The 25,783-nt window shown below is 38.5% G+C and overlaps 2 protein-coding genes across 7 annotated transcripts; one reads left to right on the forward strand and one right to left on the reverse strand.

Moving 5' to 3' along the window:
• Positions 1-338: 338 nt before the first annotated feature.
• Nuak (Nuak family kinase 1) lies at positions 339-20,569 on the forward strand. 5 transcript variants are annotated; one of them, XM_081991168.1, is made up of 25 exons: positions 339-411; positions 2,387-2,497; positions 2,770-2,848; positions 2,906-3,026; positions 3,086-3,400; positions 3,759-3,914; positions 3,971-4,116; positions 4,745-5,440; positions 5,494-5,683; positions 5,807-5,827; positions 6,917-7,117; positions 7,173-7,321; positions 7,377-7,594; positions 7,651-7,812; positions 9,162-9,311; positions 9,371-9,489; positions 9,541-9,646; positions 9,699-9,830; positions 9,882-10,005; positions 11,333-11,460; positions 11,631-11,675; positions 12,627-12,787; positions 16,606-18,223; positions 19,619-19,909; positions 19,966-20,569. In XM_081991168.1, exons 2-25 carry the CDS (start codon positions 2,400-2,402, stop codon positions 20,075-20,077), a joined length of 5,538 nt encoding a protein of 1,845 aa, XP_081847294.1. In that variant the 5' UTR covers positions 339-411; positions 2,387-2,399; the 3' UTR covers positions 20,078-20,569. The 5 variants fall into 5 exon arrangements, with proteins under 5 accessions (XP_081847294.1, XP_081847297.1, XP_081847296.1 ...); XM_081991166.1 differs by lacking the exon at positions 339-411 and adding an exon at positions 556-816; XM_081991169.1 differs by lacking the exon at positions 339-411 and adding an exon at positions 1,462-1,480.
• On the reverse strand, positions 20,389-24,412 carry LOC145736775 (uncharacterized). Of its 2 annotated transcripts, none has more exons than XM_081991188.1 (9): positions 24,276-24,412; positions 22,541-22,638; positions 22,276-22,459; positions 22,051-22,221; positions 21,667-21,854; positions 21,355-21,485; positions 21,195-21,287; positions 20,731-20,860; positions 20,389-20,669 (listed from the first exon to the last, which is right to left on the reverse strand). In XM_081991188.1, the coding sequence occupies exons 1-9, from the start codon at positions 24,370-24,372 to the stop codon at positions 20,574-20,576; spliced, it is 1,188 nt and encodes a 395-aa protein (XP_081847314.1). In that variant the 5' UTR covers positions 24,373-24,412; the 3' UTR covers positions 20,389-20,573. The 2 variants fall into 2 exon arrangements, with proteins under 2 accessions (XP_081847314.1, XP_081847315.1); XM_081991189.1 differs by lacking the exon at positions 24,276-24,412 and adding an exon at positions 23,947-24,092.
• Between the last annotated feature and the right edge of the window lie 1,371 nt (positions 24,413-25,783).

The raw sequence follows: 25,783 nt of genomic DNA on the forward strand, positions 1-25,783 counted from the left end.
CGAACGTTATCAAATAGGTGGTCACGTGATTTTGATAATTGACAGTTTAGCGCAGTAGCAAAGCATCCTAGTTTTTTTAATTTGTTCTATTAATTTTTGTATCAGAGATGATTTAGGTTTAAACTGTTAATAAATTAACATAAAAAACTGTTATTAATAACATTAAAAAAAATACAGATGACAGTCAGTGAATACGGCCGTTAAAAGACGACGAGCTGTCAAATTTGACTTGACCATAATTTTCAATATGGCGGACGGTGGAGTTGAATTGATTATTTATGTTTCAAATTTATACAGGATTGTTGTATTAAATCCATACAAATACATAAAAAAAACTAATTTTGGGTGTTTTTAGGGTGTGAAGAATGACTACCACCACCACCTACCACTACAGGGCATTGCACAAATTGGGTAAGTGACTTCACTAAAACTATACACCATCACGTAAAACGTGTTAAAGGGGTAAATGGCAGAAAAAAATGCAAAAAAAAGTCGAATCCAATGATCCCAATGTCCCAATGTCGCACACAGGCAGTGCGCGCCGTGTGTGTGTGTATTTTTAAATCACAGAGACAGACAAGAAACATCATGGCGGCCGCGGCGCAGTCCGTCATGACTTTGTACGCGAAAATGTCGTATTTTCGCGTCCAGGAATAATAATGTGAAGTGAAAATTACCGAAAAAAGACTGTTTCACTCGGTAGAACAGTATTTTATATAGTTTAGATAGTTAATTTAGTTTTATTAGTGGTTATTTCACTTGGTTCGGCCCCGTTTGGGTGGATTCATCTCTCGCCTACTTATTTATAGTTTCACGGTAAGTTCCCCCTGTTGCTTATCGGACAAATCTGCTTGCACCAAGGTTTTTATCATTTTATCAGTAAACTCGAGGGATAAACCACACAAAAAGTACTGGGGAAATTAATTATTAGGTTATGTCAACAACAGGAATTATTTTTCACTTTTAAAGTGCACTGGTGTCATAAATAGCAGTTTAGCAGGCCATGACCATTACTCACACAGCCGGTAAACGTCACCATTTACCCATTTATCCTACCTGGTCCCAGCATAAAGGGTACTTTTGCCTGCTTTTGCTCTAGTTTTAGAATGAGAGAAAAAATAGGACTCCACCCACGCTCACCTTCGGCACGTGGGCTGTAAACTGTTTAATTAGTTCGTGGGTATTGACTCCACCGTGTGCTTTGTTAGCCTTTTTACTGGGGCGTGTATAAAAACCATTTAAGGAAACTGGTCAGGTGTATGTGTAAAAATGGTTGGGTAATTGAAAAATGAAAGTCAAGTTGTGCAAGGTTTTGTTGGTTGGGCTGATTCTTCTTCAGTTTGAACATTTAAATCCAGTGAAAGCCATTAAAAACCTTCCTTACTGAAGGATGGATTGCTGAGGCAATTCTGGACAATCTGAGGCAGTTAACACCTTTTGAGATATGGGTGGACATTTGTGAAGAAGCAGAAGATTGAGGGTATTGATTCTGGCATATTTGGATTTTTTTTGTGGTTGCCAGAAGCCTCTGGTATATTTGGAAGTGTTTGGGGTTATTTAATAGAAGTTCTAGAGGCTTCTGGCAAATCCAAGTTGGCTGCGAGCGGCCTCTGGCAATCTCAAGCCTCTCTAGAGGCTTCTGGCAATTTCAAACCGTTCAAATTTGGGGCCCTACTATAGAAGCAACAAGTGGATAGTTTGTAATTAAAATCAGCTTAAAGATTCTTTTTTTGACTAAACACTGGGGTGATTTCACTTATAAATTAACAAATTACATAACCACAATGTTTAGCATTATTGCTATTTCCTTGTGGGTTGCTAGGAATTGGCCATAATTTCCTTTACCCACAGTAGGAACAATAAAATCGTATGTGGCATCAGCAAATCGAGCGATAAAGCAATCTTTAATTTTAATCTAGTGTCAAATAAAAATAACTTAAGTATTCTAAAGTACGAGAACGCGGTTGGCTAAAAATAACCAGGACTGATAGTTTGGGTCTGACATTAGCCTTTGAAATGTATTTTTTTCCGAATGGCAACACCATTAGAAAACGGTGGGAAGGTCGGAAAAACTACTTCAAGTCCTTATTACAGTGTTGCCAACCCTTAAACTATTTATTTTTTTTTATTAATTTTGACATAGCTCCAAAGAAAACAGTCACAAATCCTGCTCAAAAAACTTAAACATTGTCACCCTGTAGAGCACCATAAATCGAGTTTTTTCATACAACAAATCCAACGTTGCCGTTGTTAATTTTGTGTTGTATGCAAAGAAATGTTTTCTTTTGTTGGGGGTGGGGAACTTTCTCCAGATCTGGCAATGCTGCCCTTTTATGCATTTTTTAATTCCTTCCCCAAAAATACAATTTTTTTTTTGGTTTTTCAGATAAACCATCGAAATGGGGGTGGAAGAAGCGGCGGTGAACAGTATAATGAGCGGCATAGAAAATACGGGAGGAGTAAAACAGCACAACCACAAAAAAAAGCTCAGACAAAGGTAAAATAAGTTTGGCAATTGTATTTTTGATTTCTGGCTTTAGTCCAGAACGATATCAATCTTTGGGTGCATCAAATTGTTATTATTGTCAATATAGCAGTTGGGTCATCCAACTTATAAAAAAAAACTGAAAATAGTCAAGGGAGTCTATTTAAAACTGACATAGTCACACATTATATTTGACAGTTGTGACAGCTGCTTCGTATTTCGGCTTCGCCCTCTAAACTGACACTTGACACGTCAAATTTATCTCTAATCACAACTTTTTTTAGGTTTGATATAATTAAGAAGTTGGGTCAAGGAACTTTCGGCAAAGTGCAGCTAGGTATTAACAAAGAGACTGGTCAAGAGGTAGTTTTATTTGGCTGTTCTACCTTTTTCTTGAAACGTGTATAACCTTACTTTTAGGTAGCTATTAAGACAATAAAAAAATCAAAAATCGAATCGGACGCCGACTTGATTCGAATCAGAAGGGAGATTCAAATCATGTCTTCGGTGCAACATCCCAATATCATTCACATTTACGAAGGTAAACGTCAATTTACCGATCTTGGGAATCTGTTTTACCGTGCTCTGTGTGTATTGCAGTTTTCGAGAATAGAGAAAAAATGGTGCTGGTGATGGAGTACGCCGCTGGCGGTGAACTCTACGACTATTTGTCCGAACGGAAAGTCTTACCGGAAGACGAGGCTCGACGGATTTTCAGGCAGATTGCCACCGCTTGTTACTACTGTCACAAGCACAAAATCTGTCATCGCGACTTAAAGCTCGAGAATATCCTTCTCGACGAGAATAACAACGCCAAAATCGCCGATTTTGGCCTCTCCAACGTCTTCGACGATCAACGTTTGCTCAACACCTTTTGTGGATCACCGCTCTACGCTTCTCCTGAAATTGTTAAAGGTTTGTATTTTTTTTGGTTTTTGGATTGGTCAGAAAAAGCAGCTTCTTTTTGACCAATCACAAACTAGAAACAAACACACATACTTTTAAAACATTTTATTCCAGAGTGACGTCATTGCATTTTAATTTGAATTGTATTGTATGTTCTATATTGACTACTCGGTGGTAGGCAACCACAATTACACACACAACAAAGATGTGTTGCCTATCTATCACAAATACTAACATTTTGGTTTTCTCTCATTCATATTTTTGGTTTTAACTAATTTTCGGAATTTTAACTTTGTTTATAATGAATTCTGTATTGGGTGCCCATTAGTAGGCAACCACAAAAGTGTTATTTCATACATTTTTCCAGGCACTCCTTACCATGGACCAGAGGTGGACTGCTGGTCATTAGGAGTGTTACTCTACACTTTAGTTTACGGCGCTATGCCCTTCGACGGTAGCAACTTTAAGAGACTGGTTAAGCAAATTTCTCAAGGCGATTACTACGAACCGTCTAAACCGAGTCGTGAGTACTCTCCCCTGCGGTAGTAAACCCGCTTGAACCGTTTTTTCTTAAATAAGCCGCGTCTCCACTGATTCGAGACATGCTGACTGTGAATCCCAAGAAACGGGCCGATATCGAGAAGATCTGCTCCCATTGGTGGGTCAATGAGACTTACAATCTCAATTGTTTGGAGGTTAGCGAGGAATTGGCCAATCAGACGCCGGTAAGTTTTTTGCATTCAGTGTTGCCAGGTCTGGGGAATTTCAATCTGTCATAAACGTGGAAACTGTCAAATACCACTCTATGAAGCTTTTAAACTACAAACCTGGTTTAAAAGCAACACTATTTGGATAAATCATACTTTATAGTTTCGTGAGTTGTTTTTTGGCACTTTTGACGTTAACTGTATTGTGGATTATCTGTCAAATACCACTCGATAAAGCACAAAACCTGCTTGAAAGCACTGTTACAGTTAATACACTTGTAAATCATATTAAATGCTTGTTTATAGGTCCACGAGTAGAAATTGGACAGTCGTAACGTGTATCTGTTTATTTTGCGCATGTCATAAACTTGGGAACTATCAAAATTGACAAAACTTTCTTAAATCAGTTAAAATACACAAGAAATGTTTGTTAGAGCTTTATAAACAGGATTTTTGACATGCAAAGCTGTTTGGACCTAGTTCCATATGTCAATATGCTTCAAACTGTCAAACCACTCTATGAAATCATGTTAAGTGAATTTTTTGGGTTCGTGAGTTTAATAGGGAAATCTGGCAACTTTTGGGAAAATTATATGATATGTCAGGGTTGGCAACACCGCTTTACTGTACTAAATTGTCACGTTAGGTACGTTTGGACGTTCTGCTGTCCTTAGCCCCGCCCGCACCGCAGCTCGAAAGCGAAAAACTCGTAGTAACCGAAGACGTGACCGAAGAAGGAAAATCCGACTCTGGAGCACCAGTTCGCTCACAAAGCGTGGGTAGTTTAATGGATTTAACCACCCCGGAACGACGTATAATGAACATGATCAATGACGAAAAATTCGCACCAAAACGAAAGCTCGAGAGCACCGTCAGCACGGACAGATTAAACAGCACGGACAAACGAAAAGAGAAAATAATAAAAGAGAACACAGTGGCTGATATAACGGTTCACGGTACTATACAGGAAGATCAGATGAACGAAGCGGCACCTTTAGTAAAGTCCCTAACGCAAACCATTACCAAACCGATGGAGGTGGAACCTGAAGGAGCCGCTTGCCAGGAGTTACTCCAGGAGGCGAAACGATCAGCGTCCCAGTCTAAACTCAAACGCAACCAGTCCAGTGTGGGCAGTAAAACTTTGGAAGGAATCAACGAAATCCCCAGTCAGGAAAATTTGACTGATAAAGAAAATAAAACGCAAGTGGAGTGCAAGGAAGAACCGGTGAAGAAGGAAGAGAAACCTGCCAAGAAAAAGCCTCAAAAGAAGAAGGTTTTAGGGGACAAAAACGAGAACGATAAAGGTGATGAACCAGTTGCAGAAAAACCAGAATCTACAGTAGTAAGTTAATGACTAAATTATCGCTTTAACAGGGAGTTAAATCATTATTTCAGTCACAAGTGAAGGAAAATGGAGTCCAGGAAAAACGAGGCACCAAAAAAGTGGAGGAAGGCACCACTAAAGCCCCGACAGAACGTAGAAAATCCAGGATATTTGAGGCTGCGGAGAAGTTCCAAAATTTGATCAGTCCAACCGAAACCAAACCGGCTCCAATGGAAAAACCCAAGAAAATCCTCTTGCCAGGTTAGTAGCGCAGCTAGTTTAACGAAAATTGGCTTTTTAATTTGCTTTCCTACACCGGAAATCAGTTTTCTTAACTAAAATTTTATCGATTTGGTACTTATTGGTAATTTTCCTTTTTTATAGACAGCATGGTTACGCAGCAAGGTACGTGACACTTATGTCGTGTTTTTTTTTTTTCGGCTTCACGCACCTCATTTGCGCTTGTATTCAAATAATTCAAATTTAAACAACTAATTTTCTTGCAGCTGATTGGTAGTAGTACATAATTCAAAATCTATGGCGAAAATCAAACTAAAATTTGGACATTCCTTTTTAACTTAATTTTTGCCGTAAAATTGTAGTTTTTTTCTGTAACAAAATCTATCGTTTATTCTAATCATTAACAACTCGTTATTAGGAACTGTTTTTTTCCAGATTATACCTTGTTTTGTCAAGGTATTGTGTAAGGGGGGGGTCAGTAATCATCATTACGTCATTGGCATTTTAATTTGAATTGTACTATATGCTGTCCGGGGCGTTCGTTGGTAGGCAACCACAAGTACACAAACAGGAAATGTGTGTTGCCTATCCACCTTAAATGATTCCCAATCGTTTTCCTTTGTTACATTTACAAGAAAATAATTAAACTAATCTTGCAGCTGATTGGTGGTAGTTTGAGTTGACTTACCAAAGTGTGGGGTAATTATCTTCTATGGGGGTGTAAAAAAACCTAAATTCTACTCATTTGTTATTGTTAACCGTTTTTAATTTGATTTTTGCCATAAAACAGCAATTAGTAGTGTAAAACTTTGATTAACCATAAAACTTACTGGAATTCGTAAAAAAAACGTTGGGAATAAATTATTGTTTCAGTTTGGTCCAGGTATTGTGTGTGTGGTGGTCAGTGAATTTGATTTTCTTCACACCTTCAAAATTTTTACCGTTTCTATTGCATCGTTACGTCATTACATATTAGTTTGAATTGTGGTATATACGTTGTGTTCGGTAGGCAACCACAATTACACAAACAACAAAACTGTCTGCGTTGCATTGTTCAGCTTAGTTATTCTAATTTTCAAGGAAAGTAACTTCTTAAAGACGTACAATAATCACATTTCTACAGTGTTTTTCTGAATGTTGCCAAACTGACAATTCTTCCTAATTTTAGTACACAATAGTATAGTGATTTTAACGTAACTAATCTTGGGGTTGGAAAAGAAATCATCAATTTGTTTACCGCGTGCGGTTTTTTAGGGGTGTCAGTAGACGGTTTCAAAAAAGAGTTTGAACGTAAATCCAGCTTGACCTCGTCTACTCCGGTGAAGCCCAAGATCAGTTCGGTGCCCAAACGAACGTTGATTGACAAGCAAAAGTCCGAGGAGGACAAAACGTCAGACGGTGCTGCCACACCGCAGGAAACTAAACCGAAAGTGACTACGAAACTGTCAAATAACGGTAAGTGTTGTCACAACAGATTAGTGGGTGGTTATGATAGGAAACTCCCTGGCAGAAGCAAAAGCTCCGGAAGAAGAGGGTGAACAGCGTCCAGAAAAAGTGAAAAACGCCGTTAATATCATTTCAAACGCGTTGGACAAGGAAGGTACTAGAAAGTCGAAATCCAGGCCGACGATGATGCGTAAACCGCCGGTACCGTTTGGGGTATGGTTCAGTTTGGTTCTGTTAAATGAATTCGAGTTGAGTGGCAAATTAATAGGCAAGCGGTCGTTCTGCTTCGGGTAACATCGGAACGATAGCTCCTCTCAGTCCTCCGATCCAAACCATGGGACCGAAACCTTTCGTTAGGCCTTGTTATGAAAATAAAGTCGCCGTAGCCGAGGTGAAACAAGTGGTTGACACTCCAACTGTCACTCCCGACGAAACGCAAACTAGTAACGCGGAAATTACCCTGAAAAGCGCTACTTTACCTAGAAGGTTGGTAGAGTGACGTATTCATGCGTATTAGGTGGTTTTGTTCATTGAAATTGTAGAAAAACAACGAAAGCTCAAATCCAGCTCAATTATCCCACACCAAAACCAGCTCAAATGGAATTCAGAACGGAGGCGGCGCATAACGTGGAGGCGGCAGCGCCCCCACCCCAAGTACGCAGTGAAGTCGTGGTACCCGTGGGTTCACCCACTTCAGATGGCAGGTCAGTCGCTTATTTTGTGTTTTTCATTGAAAGGTTACTTTTCTGCGAAATATACAGGTATACAGTTTCAGGGCATTAGAAAATAGCTCAAGTTTGCTGTTTGCAAAACGGTCATTTGTCACATTATAAACGTTTACTGTTTTTTATTACATCGTGACGTCATTGCATTTTACTTTGACTTTTGCTGTATGTGCTGGCTGACCTGGGTAGGCAACCACAGTTACACCAACAACAAAGATGTGTTTCCTACTGCTTCTCTATTTTTTTTTTTTTTTTAATTTCGACAGTTTTTGGTTGTTCAGTAAGTTCATTGCAGTTGTCGTCAAAAATGTAAAGCAAACAACTAAATATCCACCAACTGCGAAAATATTCAGTTGATTTTTATTAATTTCCTAAAAGTTGGAAGTAGAGTACTTTGCTCGAGTTTTATAGCTTAATGGAACGGATTTGGAGAGTCGTCACGTTCAAATGTCACAACTGTCAAAGTAAGACTCGTGACGTATAAAATATAAAACAGTTGATTGTTTTCTCATTTCCAAGCTTTTAGTTGGGTTTATAGGTATTTACAGGGTTATGGGGCATATTTAGACAGTTAAAGCATTCACGATAGTTCAAAATACGTATAAAGCAAACAGCCAACTGTCACAACCATGAAAATGCCACTCAATGACCTAGAAAATGCAATTTAGTTGACTTTTAATCATTTTCAATCTTTCTAGTACGTTTTTGTAGTTTTACAGCTTCATGGGGTATATTTGGACCCCAAAAGCATTCACGACAGTTCAAAATACGTGTAAAGTAAACAGCCAACTGTCACAACCATGAAAATGCCACTCAATGACCTATAAAATGCAATTTAGTTGACTTTTAATCATTTTCAATCTTTCTAGTATGTTTTTGTAGTTTTACAGCTTCATGGGGTATATTTGGACCCCAAAAGCATCAAAATACGTGTAAAGTAAACAGCCAAATGTCACAACAATCAAAATATTACTCATGAACCTATAAAATGCAATTCAGTTGATTTTCACTCTTTTCCAACATTTTAAGTACGTTTTTGTAGTTTTACAGTTTTATGGGGCATGTTTGAACAGTTTAAGTGTTCCCTACAGTCAAAATTCGTTCTGACCTGGCTGCTCGTTGGTAGGCAACCACAGTTGCACTAACAACAATGATGGGTTGCCTATGCACTTTGCACCAATAAAAGTTTTGTTCCAGAAATCCAAATTATCTTTATTTAGTTCTGTGGAAACGTTTGTAATTAATTAATTAATAATGAGCGGCAAAAAGTAAACTAAAAGGTTTTTCTGTCATCTAGTTTTTTTTAAATATAAACTTTTCTTCACCAGAGGGAACGACGATCGTTCCTCTAAAGAACGAATCATCCCGATTGCCATGGAAAAGAAGACGGAGAACGGTAAACTGGACGTCCAATCACCACCGGCTAAACCACCAGTGGCTCGGCCTTTCCAAACTCAGAAATCCAATATTTCCCAAGGGTACTTAGTTAATAAAAATGTTTTTAAATTTCAGTATTTTTTAATACTAAAATACACAGGTCCAACAGCCTTTCGAGGCAATCAACTCAGGATTCCGACTCGGAGACCACGTCGACGGGCGAACCAATCAAAAAGTCCGCCAGAGAGTACATAATTCCTATTGCAGTGGAAGGGGGAGGTACCAGACAATCTATTTTTTTTTGTCTCTGTCTAACTAGGTTTCTTACAGGTTACGTCACTCCTCGGGCAGGCAGCGTGGAACCTAGCGAAAGTAACGCCAGCACCATGACTAATCGAAGCAAATCGAAGTTTGGACGAGGGGCTCGAAGACTCAAGTACTCTTCCACTAATAACCGTTAATTTTAAAACAAAAAAAAATTTTTTTAGCTCGTTATTGAGTGACAGAGACTCGGAGGACGAGTCGCCTTTCGCCAGTTTACACCGACACAGTTCGTTCGGCAAGGACAGCGATAACGAGGACTCGAACAAGGGCAATTTCCATCATATGCATCGCTTACGGTTTGTAGATTATTAAAACCCTCCAACGGTAGCAGTAATAAGTTAATGCAGGAGGATACGACCGAAAAAGGCTGCGCTCGAACACAACGACTCGGTCAGCTCGGGAGAGGAGGACGACGACGACGGTTTTGAAATTTTAACCGCCGAAAACCTATTTTCTACGTTATTATCTAGGGTAAGTCACGTGGTTTGTATACACGGTATATTATAACTTTTCCAGGACTTTCTAATGATATATTGAACTGTCAAAATTAGTGGACCAAGTGGAAACTGTGAAATTTAAATTAACCTGTCTTAATAGCTCAGTTATTTGAAAATTGATTTTCCAGAGAACTATTAGAGATACAGAAAAAGTGCAAAAGTTAAAAATTGCGTAAACGAGGTCAAAAAATCGTAATCCTAACTTTGAACCGACAAATTCCCACTGGAACGACATACAGGGTGACCAAAGCTAGCAAGACCTTAAACATTTAATTCCTAATCAGTAACAACTGAAATCAAATTTGGCAGATTTGTCACCACTTTAAAGTGGCAAATTTGGCAATTTTTAAATATTCTGGACAGGAGCAAGTTTAGTGTTGTTGTCAAGAGTGTTTAAAAATTGCGATATCCGAAAAAGTATGGAAAATAAAAAGAAATATCGAGACAAACTTTTCTTAGGAAAAAGTACGGGCTGTCACATCAGAATGCCCTAAAATTACAGCTTAAACATAATTGAAGCTGTAAAAACATAAAAAAAAATTTTCCGTTAAAAATTTTGTTTTTAACACCCTGTATACAGTGTGTCCCTAAAGTTGCGCATAAATTTTATTAAAAATCAGAGATTTGTTTTCTGGGAAAAAACGTCAATATTTATTTTTTATTGCGATTTTTTTGATAATAAATTCCCATATACAGGGTGACCCAAAAACAAGTTACGACTATCAGCTTTATTTTTTTCACATGGAAATCTCTATTTTTTATTTCATTTTTCGATTCTGCATCGAAATCCAAGTATAACCTAACCTAACCCAACTTAGTTTAAATATTAATTGAGAGTTATTTGAACTTATTTTTGGGTCACCCACAATTTGATGATTTAAAATAGTCACGTGACAGTTTTTACCTTAAAAGTGATCATTCAAACAATATTTAGACATTTAAACCAGTCACGTAACCATTTTCACTATAAAACCAGTCACGAGACCTTTAGGATTCCGTTTTAATGTTAAAAAGACTCGCTAGACCTTTAAAAATACATTTTGAAGATTAAAATAGTCACGTGATGTTCAGGATCCGTTTTGATTGATTGAAAATAGTCAGGTGACAGTTGTTGTATTAAAAGGAGTCGCGCGTCTTTAAAAAATTTCAATTTCAACTGAAAACAAGTTTAAACTTGAGAAACGGTTACGGTGATTGTTCAAATAATATTAGTTGACATTTAAACTAGTCACGTGACCTTTTGGATCCGTTTTTAATCGAATTTGTGCGTGACTTTACGGACATGTTCTTCTGAATTTTAGGTGCGCGATTTGACGCAAAAACTGAACGTGGACGAGGGAGTGCGACCAGGCTTTCCCAGTTCCCGTTTGTTGAGTCAATTCGATCGCGGAACGAATTTCTGGAACCGATTGGACAGTCCTTTGTCCAGGTAAATATTTCAGTAAATTATTTAGCAAACAAACCAGTGCCGGACTTGACTGCTTACTTAAATTTCAATTTAATCCATCCATCCCCCTAAATCCGGCACTGAAACCAACCTAAAAATGTCTTAATAACTAATTTGCGTGTATTTATGAGATTTTACTTAATTATTGCAAGCACTCAGTGTAAAATCGTGTACAAACGACGGGTACAGAACGCGACGTAAGTTTGCTGTAGTTAATCCAGTAGTTTTCTTGGTAGGTGTATTAATAAAATCAAAAATATCAACAAAAATCTCCATGATTAAACTGTGTTATAGCTTCATGGATAGCCAATGAAATGGGCTATCTACCCGTGTGCAACATTGGTTGATTGGTTAACTAGTTTGGCCGCTAGAGGGCTTCAAAGTTGATCCAAGAGACTTTAAACATTTTTGATGTTTAATCCTAAATACTTGTAAGACTTTTATATGTCGATGGAGAGCGAATGAAATGAGCTGACTTGCAACATTTTTATTTGGGACGTAGTCTGGTCTGTCATTAAAGTAAAAACAGTGAAAAATAGCTCCATAGAGATGTAAAAGTACAAAACATTCTTTAAAACAATTTAAACCTGTTTGAGGGACATTTATTAAGTTTTACACCTCTATGAGTAGCGTTTTGATAGTTGTCATGCATCACTGTGTATTTGGGACGTGGTCTGGTCTGTCATTAAAGTAAAAACAGTGAAAAATAGCTCCATAGAGATGTAAAAGTACAAAATACTCTTTAAAACAATTTCAACCAGTTTCAGGTACATTCATTGTGCTTTACACCTTTATGAGTGGCATTTTGACAGTTGTCATGCATCACTGTGTATTTGGGACGTAATCTGGACTGTCATTAAAGCAAAAACAGTCAAAAAAAGCCCCATAGAGATATAAAAGTACGAAACACTTTTTAAAACAATTTCAACCAGTTTCTACACCTCTATGAGTAGGGTTCTGACAGTTCTCTTTTGTTCAATCCTAAATAACATGCTTATTTGGTATATAATTGTAAGACTTTTTTTATGTGTCCAATAAAATGGGCTTTCCACCAAATTGTAAAACAAACAATTTCTGAGATATGGTAAACTATGACACAGTTTTACCCTGGTTTTAGGGAAAATACTGAAATTAGGGCTATTTTTTAGGCACTCGTCGCTGGGCAGGACGTTTGGAATACCATCGAGCTCTCAATCGAACTTTAACGTTCCCTGGCGCAGAAGCGCGAGCAAAGACCTGGCTTCCGACATCGAAACGGTTTTCAACGATCAAAATAGCGGAACGCTAACCGCCCGCATACCACGAGGAGGTAAGCAGGCCTTGCTGATTTGTACCGTTTTCTTTTTAAGGGGCCATTTTTTTGCATTTTACGAAACGAAAATGGCGCCGAGCAGTTTTCTGTCTCACTCTTGATTACTATCCGCCCTATTAATAATTTTCTCGTTCAGTAGATAGTAGTGTTTTGTGTTGTGAATGGGATCGATGATGTTGATGTTCATTGTGTTGCGTAACCCACACTGATTTTTTGGTGTGTTCACCCCAAAAAAAAAATTGACAGTCTACGGTTTTTGAGTAGTTAGTGGCGCCACCTCTACCGGAATTGTGATTTTTTGGGTCATTTTTAAAACACACATTTTTGACTTCTGTTAACAATTTTAATAACATAATAAGTCAGTCCAAACCTCCTCAAAACCATGTTGCCAAGTCTACTGTTTTTTGTTTTTTTTTTTGTATATAATCTACTGTTTTTAATTACATTGCAATTATGTAGGTTATAAAACACATATTTTATTTTGTAGTGTTTTTTCAAGTTATTGAATAGCAAATTTAATGAGAATTTCAAAAATGTGCTTAAAACAGTCATTTTTTTACTCCAAGTGGGTTTTACAGCTGATTTTGTCCCTGACTGTTCTTTCAAACTGTGTTTCTGGCAGTTCAAACTTTGAGACCACTTTTCTCCCTGACTGTACCAAATTTTGTACTGTTTTTTTAGGTTATTGGATAGGAAATTTAATGAGAATTTCAAAAATGTGCTTAAAACAGTCATTTGTTTACTCCAAGTGGGTTTTACAGCTGATTTTGTCCCTGACTGTTCTTTCAAACTGTGTTTCTGGCAGTTCAAACCTTGACACCGCTTTTCTCCCTGGCTGTACCAAATTTTGTACTGTTTTTTTAGGTTATTGGATAGGAAATTTAATGAGAATTTCAAAAATGTGCTTAAAACAGTCATTTGTTTACTCCAAGTGGGTTTTACAGCTGATTTTGTCCCTGACTGTTCTTTCAAACTGTGTTTCTGGCAGTTCAAACCTTGACACCGCTTTTCTCCCTGGCTGTACCAAATTTTGTACTGTTTTTTTAGGTTATTGGATAGGAAATTTAATGAGGAATCCAAAAATGTGCTTAAAACAGTCATTTTCTGACTTCAAGTGGGTTTTACAGCTGATTTTGTCCCTGACTGTTCTTTCAAACTGTGTTTCTGGCAGTTCAAACCTTGACACCGCTTTTCTCCCTGGCTGTACCAAATTTTGTACTGTTTTTTTAGGTTATTGGATAGGAAATTTAATGAGAATTTCAAAAATGTGCTTAAAACAGTCATTTGTTTACTCCAAGTGGGTTTTACAGCTGATTTTGTCCCTGACTGTTCTTTCAAACTGTGTTTCTGGCAGTTCAAACCTTGACACCGCTTTTCTCCCTGGCTGTACCAAATTTTGTACTGTTTTTTTAGGTTATTGGATAGGAAATTTAATGAGGAATCCAAAAATGTGCTTAAAACAGTCATTTTCTGACTTCAAGTGGGTTTTACAGCTGATTTTGTCCCTGACTGTTCTTTCAAACTGTGTTTCTGGCAGTTCAAACCTTGACACCGCTTTTCTCCCTGGCTGTACCAAATTTTGTACTGTTTTTTTAGGTTATTGGATAGGAAATTTAATGAGGATTCCAAAAATGTGCTTAAAACAGTCATTTGTTTACTCCAAGTGGGTTTTACAGCTGATTTTGTCCCTGACTGTTCTTTCAAACTGTGTTTCTGGCAGTTCAAACCTTGACACCGCTTTTCTCCCTGGCTGTACCAAATTTTGTACTGTTTTTTTAGGTTATTGGATAGGAAATTTAATGAGGATTCCAAAAATGTGCTTAAAACAGTCATTTGTTTACTCCAAGTGGGTTTTACAGCTGATTTTGTCCCTGACTGTTCTTTCAAACTGTGTTTCTGGCAGTTCAAACCTTGACACCGCTTTTCTCCCTGGCTGTACCAAATTTTGTACTGTTTTTTTAGGTTATTGGATAGGAAATTTAATGAGGAATCCAAAAATGTGCTTAAAACAGTCATTTTCTGACTTCAAGTGGGTTTTACAGCTGATTTTGTCCCTGACTGTTCTTTCAATGTATTTCTGACAGTTCAAACTTTGAGATCACTTTTCTCCCTGACTGTACCAAATTTTGTACTGTTTTTTTAGGTTATTGGATAGGAAATTTAATGAGGATTCCAAAAATGTGCTTAAAACAGTCATTTGTTTACTCCAAGTGGGTTTTACAGCTGATTTTGTGCCTGACTGTTCTTTCAAACTGTATTTCTGTCAATTCAAACTTTGACACCGCTTTTCTCCCTGGCTGTACTAAATTTTGTATCCACCGTTTTTTGACCGATTATTCTACCGCCATTAAATATTTTGACTTGGCAACACTGCGTCAAAATCTCTTGAGTAGTTTTTAAAATGACAGATTTTAAAAATTTTCCAAAAAATCACACAGGTTTAGTTCTCAAAAAGGTGAGGTTAATCCAAAAAAAAAAAAACAGACGATCTGTACTATACAAACAATACGGATCGTCTGTTGAGTGAGAGTTTCATGGATGTAACGCAGAATCGAGCCTGTTTATCGCCGTATACGTCATTAGTGACGTCACGAGACCAACACCAACCGTTTTGATTGGCCGAAAAAAAAAAAAAAAAAAGAACAAAACGATAGACGACAGTATGGTTGACGTTGGTGTTGCGTGTGTTGCAGCGCGCGTGCGCGTGACGGTGCATGTGCCCTGCGGACCGCCGCCCCCGGCTCCCGCTGCCGACCAGCAGCGGAACTAACACACAAAGTGCCCTCCCGCCTCCGCTACGGCTGCCGCCCGCCACGCAACCGCCGACACTCAAAAAACAAGACCAAATTCGGTAGGCCGAGACTGTGGTTCTGATGATCATCATCTATTCTGTGCATGCGCTCTGCCTACGTCATCCATATTATACACGTGTGTGGGTTTTTTTTTTCTGGTTTTTCGATTACGTGATAGGCAACGCCAATTTGATTATGCCAAAATTACTAGCAATGTCCTAAATTCGTTATAAAATTCCCATCAAAACAAATGAAGGGGTTTTTCACTCAAGTACATAATATCCAGAATCAATAATAATAAATCTAGACAATTGACTGCTTGACAAGTGGATTTTTCCTTGTTTAGTTAATAAAAGAGTGACATTTGACAGCTGTTCCATTAAAAAATACAGTCAGATGACCACAAAGGAAGGCAACAACAATTAAATAAAAAATACGTACAGAGGGGCAGAAACGTTAGTTTGGTTGCCTACCCGCACCGCTGATGACTTAAATATTCATTCACCATTTGTCAAGAAAAGTTGACTTAGGTTAAAACCTGTTTTCAACATTTTAGTAATATATTAGAAGGATTATTCGAACATTAAAAAACGACCGAATTGGTCACGTGACTTATTGCAGAGGGAGGAGTGGGTCAAAAAGAATTTTTTTTGAAATTTTTCAAAAACTGGTTTAGAGTGGGGGGGGAGGGGTTTAAAAGCATTTTCTCTCATAATTTCTATTATACGTAAAACTTCATCGCCAGCCTTGCTAACATGCTATACACTGTTTTTGACTCCAGTTTTGATTTTTCCCTTGTTTGTGCATCAGTAACTGATTTTGTTTTTATTTTTTTTGTTTTTATTTTCCATGCAGCCGCCGAAGTATTGTGCCAAAAATTTACCCACTAACCCAGCAGTTTTAAGGTAGGTGTGCGTTTAGTTTTTGTATTTTTTTTTTTGCAGTTTTCCAAAAAATTAACGCATGCGCCATTTTTTTTTTTGGTCGAGTGATGACGTCCTTAACACGAGTCCTTCATTTCAGACGCGGAAAACCTTAATTTAGCCGAACTGGACCTGAAAAAACTAAATTTGAGCGAAGAGGACCGACTGGCACTGTCTGCACTCACTCCGGGCCTGTCGAGGCGCATCGAAAAACAATTGCTAGCGCAGCTCACTCCCGCTGAAGTACGCAAACTCCAGCGCACCCTCAGTGCGAAAAGCAGCGAGGAGAAGCCTAGAAGAAGTCCTGCAGGTGTCTCCAAATCGTTTCTACCGCAACCTAGTGATTTCAGTGTGAGATCGTCCAGTAGTGGGGCGCAGCCCCGCAGTATTAAACCACCTAGCAGCAGTCGAATTGGCAGGATTTTAAGCCCGGAAAGTAGCGTATCGGACACATCCAGAAAAGATTCGAGTACCTCAGAACCACTGGAAAAACGCACTTCAGCGAGAAGAATCTCCAGGTTCCTCAGACCGGACTTTTACGAACCAGAGAGAGAAAACGGCTACATTAAGGAGAAAAAAGAGAGGGAACGTGAAACTCAACAAGTGTTGAAAGAAATCAGGGATAAACGTAAAAGCAGGCTGAGGTCTTTGTCGCGCAGTCGCGGCGAGGAAAAGAAGGAAGAGGCAACACTGGACGCACCCACCGAAGTAATCCACGACTATGTTAACGTGAAAACCCCGAAAATTTCCAAACTGGTACGACCGAAAAGCTACCCGAGTGAACAAACCCCACCTCCGGACGCTACAAAAGCAAAGAAAACCACCAAAAAAACCAAAGAAGACAAGAACGAGGCGAACAAACAGTTAAACAAAAACAAACTGCTACAAACGTTGGAAAAGAAACTGGAAAAATTTAGAGGGAAGGAAGTGGAGGAGAGCAAAAAATCGGTGGTGGACAGCGCCATTAAACGACTGAGAGAACAAAGCTTGCCAAGAAACCCACCACCGTGCACTGAGGGTGGTTTAATCAAACGAGCAGTGTCTGTGGAGGATTTACCTGGAGGTGCCAAACCCTTACCAGCAAGCAGGAAAAGTGTAACCAAAATCCTGGGTTTGTTCAATAAAAAAAGCGAAAAATCCCCGGAAAAAACGGTGAAAAAGGAACGCCCCAAGTCACTACTGTTAACCAAAGAAACACCCAAATCATCCACCACTCCTGAAGTTAGTGCCAAATCCAAGTTACCTGTGATAAGTTTCCGGAGAAGTTTGAATTTAGACTCCAAACCAGACACAGCAAAAGACAATCTTCACTTGGATTTACCAAGCATCGAAGTGGAATCGCCAGGTCCTAGTGGAACTAACACGGAGCATCGTAACTCCCTGGCTACGACAGATGACAGTTCTACCCTACTCTCCCCTACTGACGACTATCTGTCATGTGACTCCTGGTCTGTCTGCTCGGATTTTCACCATCTAAACGATCTACACTCGCCTCAGTCGCATAACGGCCATTTATATTCGGGCGATGAGGGGGAATCGGTGATTGATCGCATCCGTAGGAAAAGCTTCTACACCAGGTTCAACGAGAAAAAACGGACGCGCAAACCAAGTTTGACGTACAAAAGCGACCTGTATCGGAGCGATTTTGGTGGCAGGGAGTTGAACAAACCCGATTACAACTCGTTGGATCGGTACCGCAGTCCTAGCGTTAGCAGACGGTAAGTTGTTTAATGTACACTATACATTGTGACGTCATGGCAATTTTGCTTTGATTTTGTCATACTTATAACCATGCGCCATTTGACAGCCGCTTAAACGAGTAAGCAGTCATAGTAGGCCGTGCTCAGTCTTCAGTGTTGCCAGATTTAATTCCATTGTACATTGTAACGTTATACATTTTTGAATAGCTTTGTTATTTGAAGAACTGCAGAAAAGTGTAAATAAGGTGTAGGATATTTACGGTCGGTTGAAGCTGTGGCAACCTGTTAAAATTTGAGATTTTTACTAAAAATGTACGAGCAACTTTGACGTCCTCTAGTGCCGTTATTTGTACCTCTACCATCAATCATTTTTGGACCACCCTGTATAATTGACAACCGTATGCTCCAGCGGTCATTTTGAAGGTTTATCGTAAGTTTAAAAATACGGCCGGTTAATGGTTTAGAAAATTATAGAAATTCGATTTAAATTTATTGTATGTTCCCCACACGTAACGGAAGTGTCACGAACCGACAACACTGCACCCAGTTGACGTTGACGCTGTCAATTTTTCAAATTTGACATTTCAACCTAACCACAACAAACAATTTCGTTGTGTTTTGTGATGTTTGTGAATGTTTTTCGGTTATTTTGTGTCTAAAAAGTGGAAATTGTGACGCAAATTGGCTTAATAGGCATTCTTTTGGTGCCAGGATCGTTAATTTACGGTATGTTGTTGTGTTAAATGTAATTAATCAAGCCCAAGCTTTAAAGTATGTCAGTGCATGGTACATTTGTCTTTTTTATACCATTTATGGAGCTTAATGTACATTTTTCTGCTAAATTGGGTATAAGTGTAGTTCACCAGTCATTTTGAAGGTTTCACACTGTGATTTACTTTATAGGGCTTACCATTGAACCTACACAGTCTAAACTTAAGCGAATGGTGTTACATACGGGTAAACTGTGATATTTTGCATCTAATCTGTTCAACATTCAAATATCACTGCACTAAGACAATTATTAAAAAAAAAGGAGTGCATCACGTGACCCTTAGGTCACACCCTTGGGTCACGTGATGCAGGAGTTGCGGTTGTAAAATCACACTAGCCACGGTCACACAAACAAAATAGGGCTGTCATTTGTGAGAGTTATGCGACGTTGCCATATCTCCGCTATTTTAAATACTTTTTTTGGTTGAAACGGTTTAGAAGAAAATCAAAGAATCTGCTCAAATAACGGAGCCCAGTCGAAATGGAGTTAGTTTTAAAAAAACAACAGTTTGGTGCACTTTGCCGTGCAACTCCTTACGGAATTAAATCTGGCAACACTGAATACGAAACAATGACATTGACGGTTGTTTATAATATAGTATAAATCAAAGTAAATTGCGATGACATTGATTTTTGGTTTAGAACGAGTTTTACGTCGTATTTGCCTGAAGCGGGTACGTCCACGAGGAGCAGTAGTACCAAAGAGTATCGACCGTATACACGCAGTGCATCCGCCATGTTGAACGATTACGTCAACGTACCGGGGGGCAGTCAAACGTTAAGCCACACGTACCAGAATGTACCGGGGTCGCATCATAATTTGATCGGTTCTTACCAGAACATTCCCGGCTCTTACCAGACTTACAGTAGCCGAATCGCACGTCCCGCCAAAGGTTTGTACACAGACCCAGAGGATTTATCACTCTCCCGACGGTAAGTTTCAGTGTTTTTTCATTAAAAAAAAAATAAAAAGAAAAAAATCTGGTCAGTCCGTACACCAGTCACCGATCTATATCACCAGCCAGTGAATATTACACCGACAGGACGCCATCTTCCTCTTCGTTCCTATTGCAATCACCGACCAGTTCGGAGCCAATTTAGTTTCAAATTCTCTGCTCAGTTACGGTTTTCTGGAGCGCCCAGAGAGGCCATTTTAGTGGTGCTAGTTATTTTAACGGCCTCCAGATGGCGCTCTTTGTTGATTTTTTTTTTTACGTCTGGTAAACGTTACGTAAATTTGGCAACTTAATATTTACCAGACTTTTTTTGCAATTTAGCCGCGTTACTACTTTAAGTAAGTTTATACTTAAAATAACGGTTTTTTTTTGCATTCGGTTACCGTTTTGTAGAAAAAATATAGCGGCAGCCTATGTTGAGAACGAACCGTTTAATTGTTATTTAAGTCACCCAACTCAAAGATATTTATTTATTTATATATTACAATTTTTAAGGTTATAAAATAGAGAGTAATAAATCAAAAAAACAAAAACAAAACTATTTTTGAGTTTGCCGTGTGAATTTGTTATCTCTATAGTTAACGTTTGTGATTTTATAAAAATAATAATAATAAAATCTTAATACACTAAAAAAAAATTTATTAGTTGACAGTTTTGGTGACTGACACTGTCCCGCCTACCCCTCCCGCTATATTTCCCACCAAATTACTGACAGCGCCTAATGTAGCAATAGGAATCTAAAAAAAAACACAAAAATAGTTTTAGCAGTGACATCTGTGTGATTATCTGTCAACTAACATTAAAAATGTCCCGGATAAGGTCTCCGTTGTACTGTTTTCGTACGGTGGCGCTGTAAGTAGCAGCGGGAGGGTAGTCAACTGCCACAACCCCACCATAGTACGGAACATCCCCGTTGTTGTTGACGTTTCTATAAAAAAGTATACAACAACACATAAAAACTAAAATAAATTAGAATCACCCAACAATATAAAAAAGAGCATTTTTAATGTGACGTCATGCTATTCTACTTTGGTTTTTACTATATGTAGGTAATAGGACTTGCGCCCAAAGTAGGCAACCATAGTTGCACAAACCACAAGAAAATTTTATTAGAGTTTTTTTATACTTTGTCAGAGTGTGTGTTAGATAAAAGTGAGTTTATTTGCGATAAATATTAATTTTGTTGATGGCTTTAAAAAGTGTAGAGGGCGCATTCACCATGTGTCAAGATTGTTTTTTAATTAACATGATTTTTTACGTACATGCGCTTTCTGACCCACCAAGGTACCCGGCGGATTTTCGTGCGCGTTTTCACCACAGTGGCTCCATCTGGTTGGTCAACTACGACGTTTTTCCTGATAAATTTCAGGGGTACAGTTTACGCCAAATAGACTGAAGGTTACGTCATCGTTTTAAACTTACGTTTTCGTTACCGTTTTTACTGGTTGTGGTAGTTCCACTTCCTGTTCGATCACCGTAGGTGGCGCTGGCACTTTGACAGTCTTCTCCACCACGGTGGGCACTCTGATCGTTTTTTCTACGAACGAAGGCACCTAAAGACCAATTTTTTGGTGATTTTCAGAGGAAGATGCACAAGGAAAACAACTTGAAAAAAATCCACCATTTTCTGCAGATTTTAAAAAAAAGTCATTTTTGACACCACAGCAGGGTTGCCATTTTAATGTTTTATGAAGAAAATTGTGGTTTTTTTTTGCAAATTTGCAGTGCACTCACCTGAATGGTTTTTTCAATGTAATTCGGTATAACAGTTCGTTCTACGTAGGTTTTTCTGACGTTTGGTTTTACGTCAGTCGCTTCTTTGACCACACTAATGTCAATTGTAGATTTGACAGCTGACGGTTCCTTCACCACTTCAACAGTCCGAGCAGGCGTTGGAATTTTCTGAATATTTATCGCGACCTCTAAAAAATGATTTTTCAAAGAGTCAGTTTCAACGTCACGATGACGTAATTTTGACTTGTGTGGGGATAATTCAAATATTTAAGTGACAACCCAACGAACAGTATGACATTTTTTTATTTTTCAAACAAACAGTACAGCGCCCTCCTTAGCAGTTGTTACTAACTAAGAGGCAATCGTAATAGGAAGAATATCTACCTCCAGGGCTGACGCGTTCCTTAAGAACGGTTTTAGTGACAGCTCCATTGGACGAGCTGGCAAAAGCCCCGCCCACCGAACCGCTGTCGTCTGTCATTCCGCCAATACCGGCGGCGGCGCCGACGCCACCCCCGGCCGTGGCACCTGCGTAAAGCCCACCAATCGAACGGCCTAAAATTCAAACTTTCAGTAACCAATCAGAGATTACTCGTACAAGAAAGTAACCTTGACCAGTCACGTGACCACCCAAACCGGCGCCAGCTTTCTGGCCGAACGGTGTTTCTGCTTCGGCGTGCAAACCACCCTGACTGGCATCCCCCGTTAAAAGTCCCCCAAGTCCTGCGGAAGCCTTAAAACCCAGGAAATTCACTCCAACATTGCCATCTTTCAGAGTTATTAAAGGCGGTATCTGCAACCGAACAATAAGGAGAACCATCGACGTATAAAGATAGGAGGTAAGTGCAATCTTTTACACGTCAATAGTACTTACCCCAACAGTTGCAGTGCCGCTGACTTGATCCGGTTTTGGAGCTGACCAAGCTTGACCAATCAAGCCGATCAATATAACTTCAATCCATCCCATAATGCCTAAAAAATGCGATTTTTCCTTCAGCAAACCTACACTGAACGACATCAAGTGAAGGTAAATTTAATTATGCACTGATATGACAAAGCATTTTAATATTGTTATTTCCTTATACATCTCAATTACGCAAACCAAGGTCCGTTGGGGAAAAAAAATGTTATTTTTTTGTATATCAACCAACATTTATTACTCATAATCGTTTTTTTTTTCCTGTATGGACTTCTGGACTTAATAGACAGTTTTCGCAGCCGTTTTCATTTAACACATTCAGTGGGAAAACAGTGCTAAACTAGTCTACTGCGGGACTGGTTTTAAAATGTAAATTTATTGATTTGTTTTTTTCGAGTAAAACCTGGCTGGATTGGACGTTGGCCCAAATTAATGGGAAAACACTTTATGACGCGTTTTTTAGTTAGACAACCATGCATACAGCACGTGGCACATCTATTCTAGTGTTTCAGTTCTCGGGTCCGATTTTTTGTAGGTTAGGTTTTGTGTCACTGTCAGTGCTCAAAGGAGAGTTAAGTAAATTTGAAAATTTTTAGTGCAAACTTTCAATCTTGAATAACTCGTTTATTTGCAACACTTTGTATAAACTTTATACGTCAATGGATAGCCAATAAAATAAGCTTTCCATTGACGTATTAAAGTTGATTGGTTAGTGGCACGATTTGTCCGTTAGAGGGCGTCAAAGTTGCACTACTAATTTTCGGTGCACCATCTCACTTAACCTCAAATAACTCGCTTATTTGCAACACTTTCTAACAACTTTTATACGTCACTGGATAGCCAATGAAATAAGCTTTCCTTTGACGTATTAAAGTTGATTGGTTAGTGGCACGATTTGTTCGTTAGAGGGCGTCAAAGTTGCACTACTAATTTTCAGTGCACCATCTCACTTAACCTCAAATAACTCGCTTATTTGCAACACTTTGTATACACTTTTATACGTCAATAGATAGCCAGTGAAATAAGCTTCCCATTGACGTATTAAAGTTGATTGGTTAGTGGCACGATTTGTCCGTTAGAGGGCGTCAAAATTGACCTTCAAAATTCAGATTTTTTTTTAGCGCATTTTGTCATTTAATCCTTGTATCTAGCTGTTATTCTTATAATCATCTTCTATCGACTTTTATACATCTATGGACAATCAATAAAATAATCGTTTTTAAGAGTAAATATAAAAAATGTAATTTTGTCCAATTTACGCACAACTAATTCACCAATTGTCAAGAAAAAAAATCATCGTAAAACTGGAGGAAAAAAGTATTAATTAACACTGCAAATTAAACAAAAAAAGCAAAACTTACTCGTTACCCCACACCAATCAGTTGGAAACTAAATAATTCGCGTGTTTTCAGTCCAGTAACTCAAAAAAAAAGTCAATGAACGCTTCCGTTTCCACTCTTTGTTTCACTCTTATAACTACTCGAGCATATATGGTAATTAAATCAATATAACAATAATTATTCCCATTTATGTTACATCAAGGTTGAGCGCTTTTCCTTTTCAGGGTGAGAAAAAAACAGGTTTAAATGCCCCCGGAGTAATACAAGGTGCTAAGTGAACACACCCTGAATTTGCCATTAACTCAAAAAACCACCACAACCAGTCAGAAAAACTTTAAATTTACACTTACCACAACTGAAACCATAAACAAACTGAAACGTACCATATGGGCGAGTACCATTAGGGAAGTTAATGGTACCACTTCCCAGACCGAACCAACCGGCCATTCCACCAAGGTTAAGGTTGTAAACTCCATTTTAAACGTTTATTTATGGTAATTTTATGGTGTACGTTCTTGTAATTAGCAAGTGGCTAGTAAGCTCTAGCATCTCCAAGAGAAATTACGTAAAAAAAAAACACCCTGTATATATTATGTGCGTTCAAATATTTGAGTAATAATGTCACCGCTTGCGTAATCGGTTTTCTCTGCGCGGTAATTAGGCCTGAAATCATTAATTTTAAGAGCGATGCAACGCATAGATATAACTTGTTTGTATTGTTTTGTACCCACTTTCACTTTTAAACGTTTTATACAGGGTGGAACGTGGAAAAACTGTCAGAAGAAAATATTCTGACATTTTTCCAAGATGGTGGTTTGTGATTATTACTGGTAGTAAGTAGGCTGTGCTTGCATACCGTTTTGACTCTGCATCAAGGGTGCCGGGCGAATTTGACGTCACGATGACGTAACTTGACAGTTGATCAGTGTATTGCTTAGTTCAAGTACGTCATCCTGACGTCACGTTTGCAGCCTTGTCAAACGCAGGCACCGCCTACTTTAGTGATATTAAAGAAAGTACATTTAATATTCTTGACAATTGGTGAATGCGTCAAGTAATTTACCTATTTACTATGTTAAAATGCAAATTAAAATAAAATGCGGCTTTTGTCATGTCCACCCTGTATTACCCGGGTCAATACAGGGTGGAACGTGGAAAAACTGTAAGGAGAAAAATTCTGTGCATGCATACCATTTTGACTCTCCATCAAGGGTGCCGGGAGAATTTGACGTCACGATGACGTAACTTGACAGTTGGTCAGTGTATTGCTTAGTTCTATTACGTCATCCTGACGTTACGTTTGCTGCCTTGTCAAACGCAAGCACCGCCTACTTTGGTGCTATTCAAAGAAGGTACATTTAATATTCTTGACAATTGGTGAATGCGTCAAGTAATTTACCTATTTACTATGTTAAAATGCAAATTAAAATAAAATGCGGCTTTTGTCATGTCCACCCTGTATTACCCGGGTCAATACAGGGTGGAACGTGGAAAAATTGTGAGGAGAAAAATTCTGTGCATGCATACCATTTTGACTCTCCATCAAGGGTGCCGGGAGAATTTGACGTCACGATGACGTAACTTGACAGTTGGTCAGTGTATTGCTTAGTTCTATTACGTCATCCTGACGTTACGTTTGCTGCCTTGTCAAATGCAAGCACCGCCTACTTTGGTGCTAAAGAAGGTAAATTTAATATTCTTGACAATTGGTGAATGCGTCAAGTAATTTACCTATTTACTATGTTAAATTGCAAAATAAAATGCGGTTTTTTGTCAGGTCAACCCTGTATCACCCGGGTCAGTACAGGGTGGAACGTGGAAAAACTGTAAGGAGAAAAATTCTGACATTTTTCCAAGA

The sequence above is a fragment of the Ips typographus genome, linkage group LG12 (assembly GCF_016097725.1).
Source record: "Ips typographus isolate SLU linkage group LG12, UJ_Ityp_2.0, whole genome shotgun sequence".
Taxonomy (NCBI): Eukaryota; Metazoa; Arthropoda; class Insecta; order Coleoptera; family Curculionidae; genus Ips; species Ips typographus.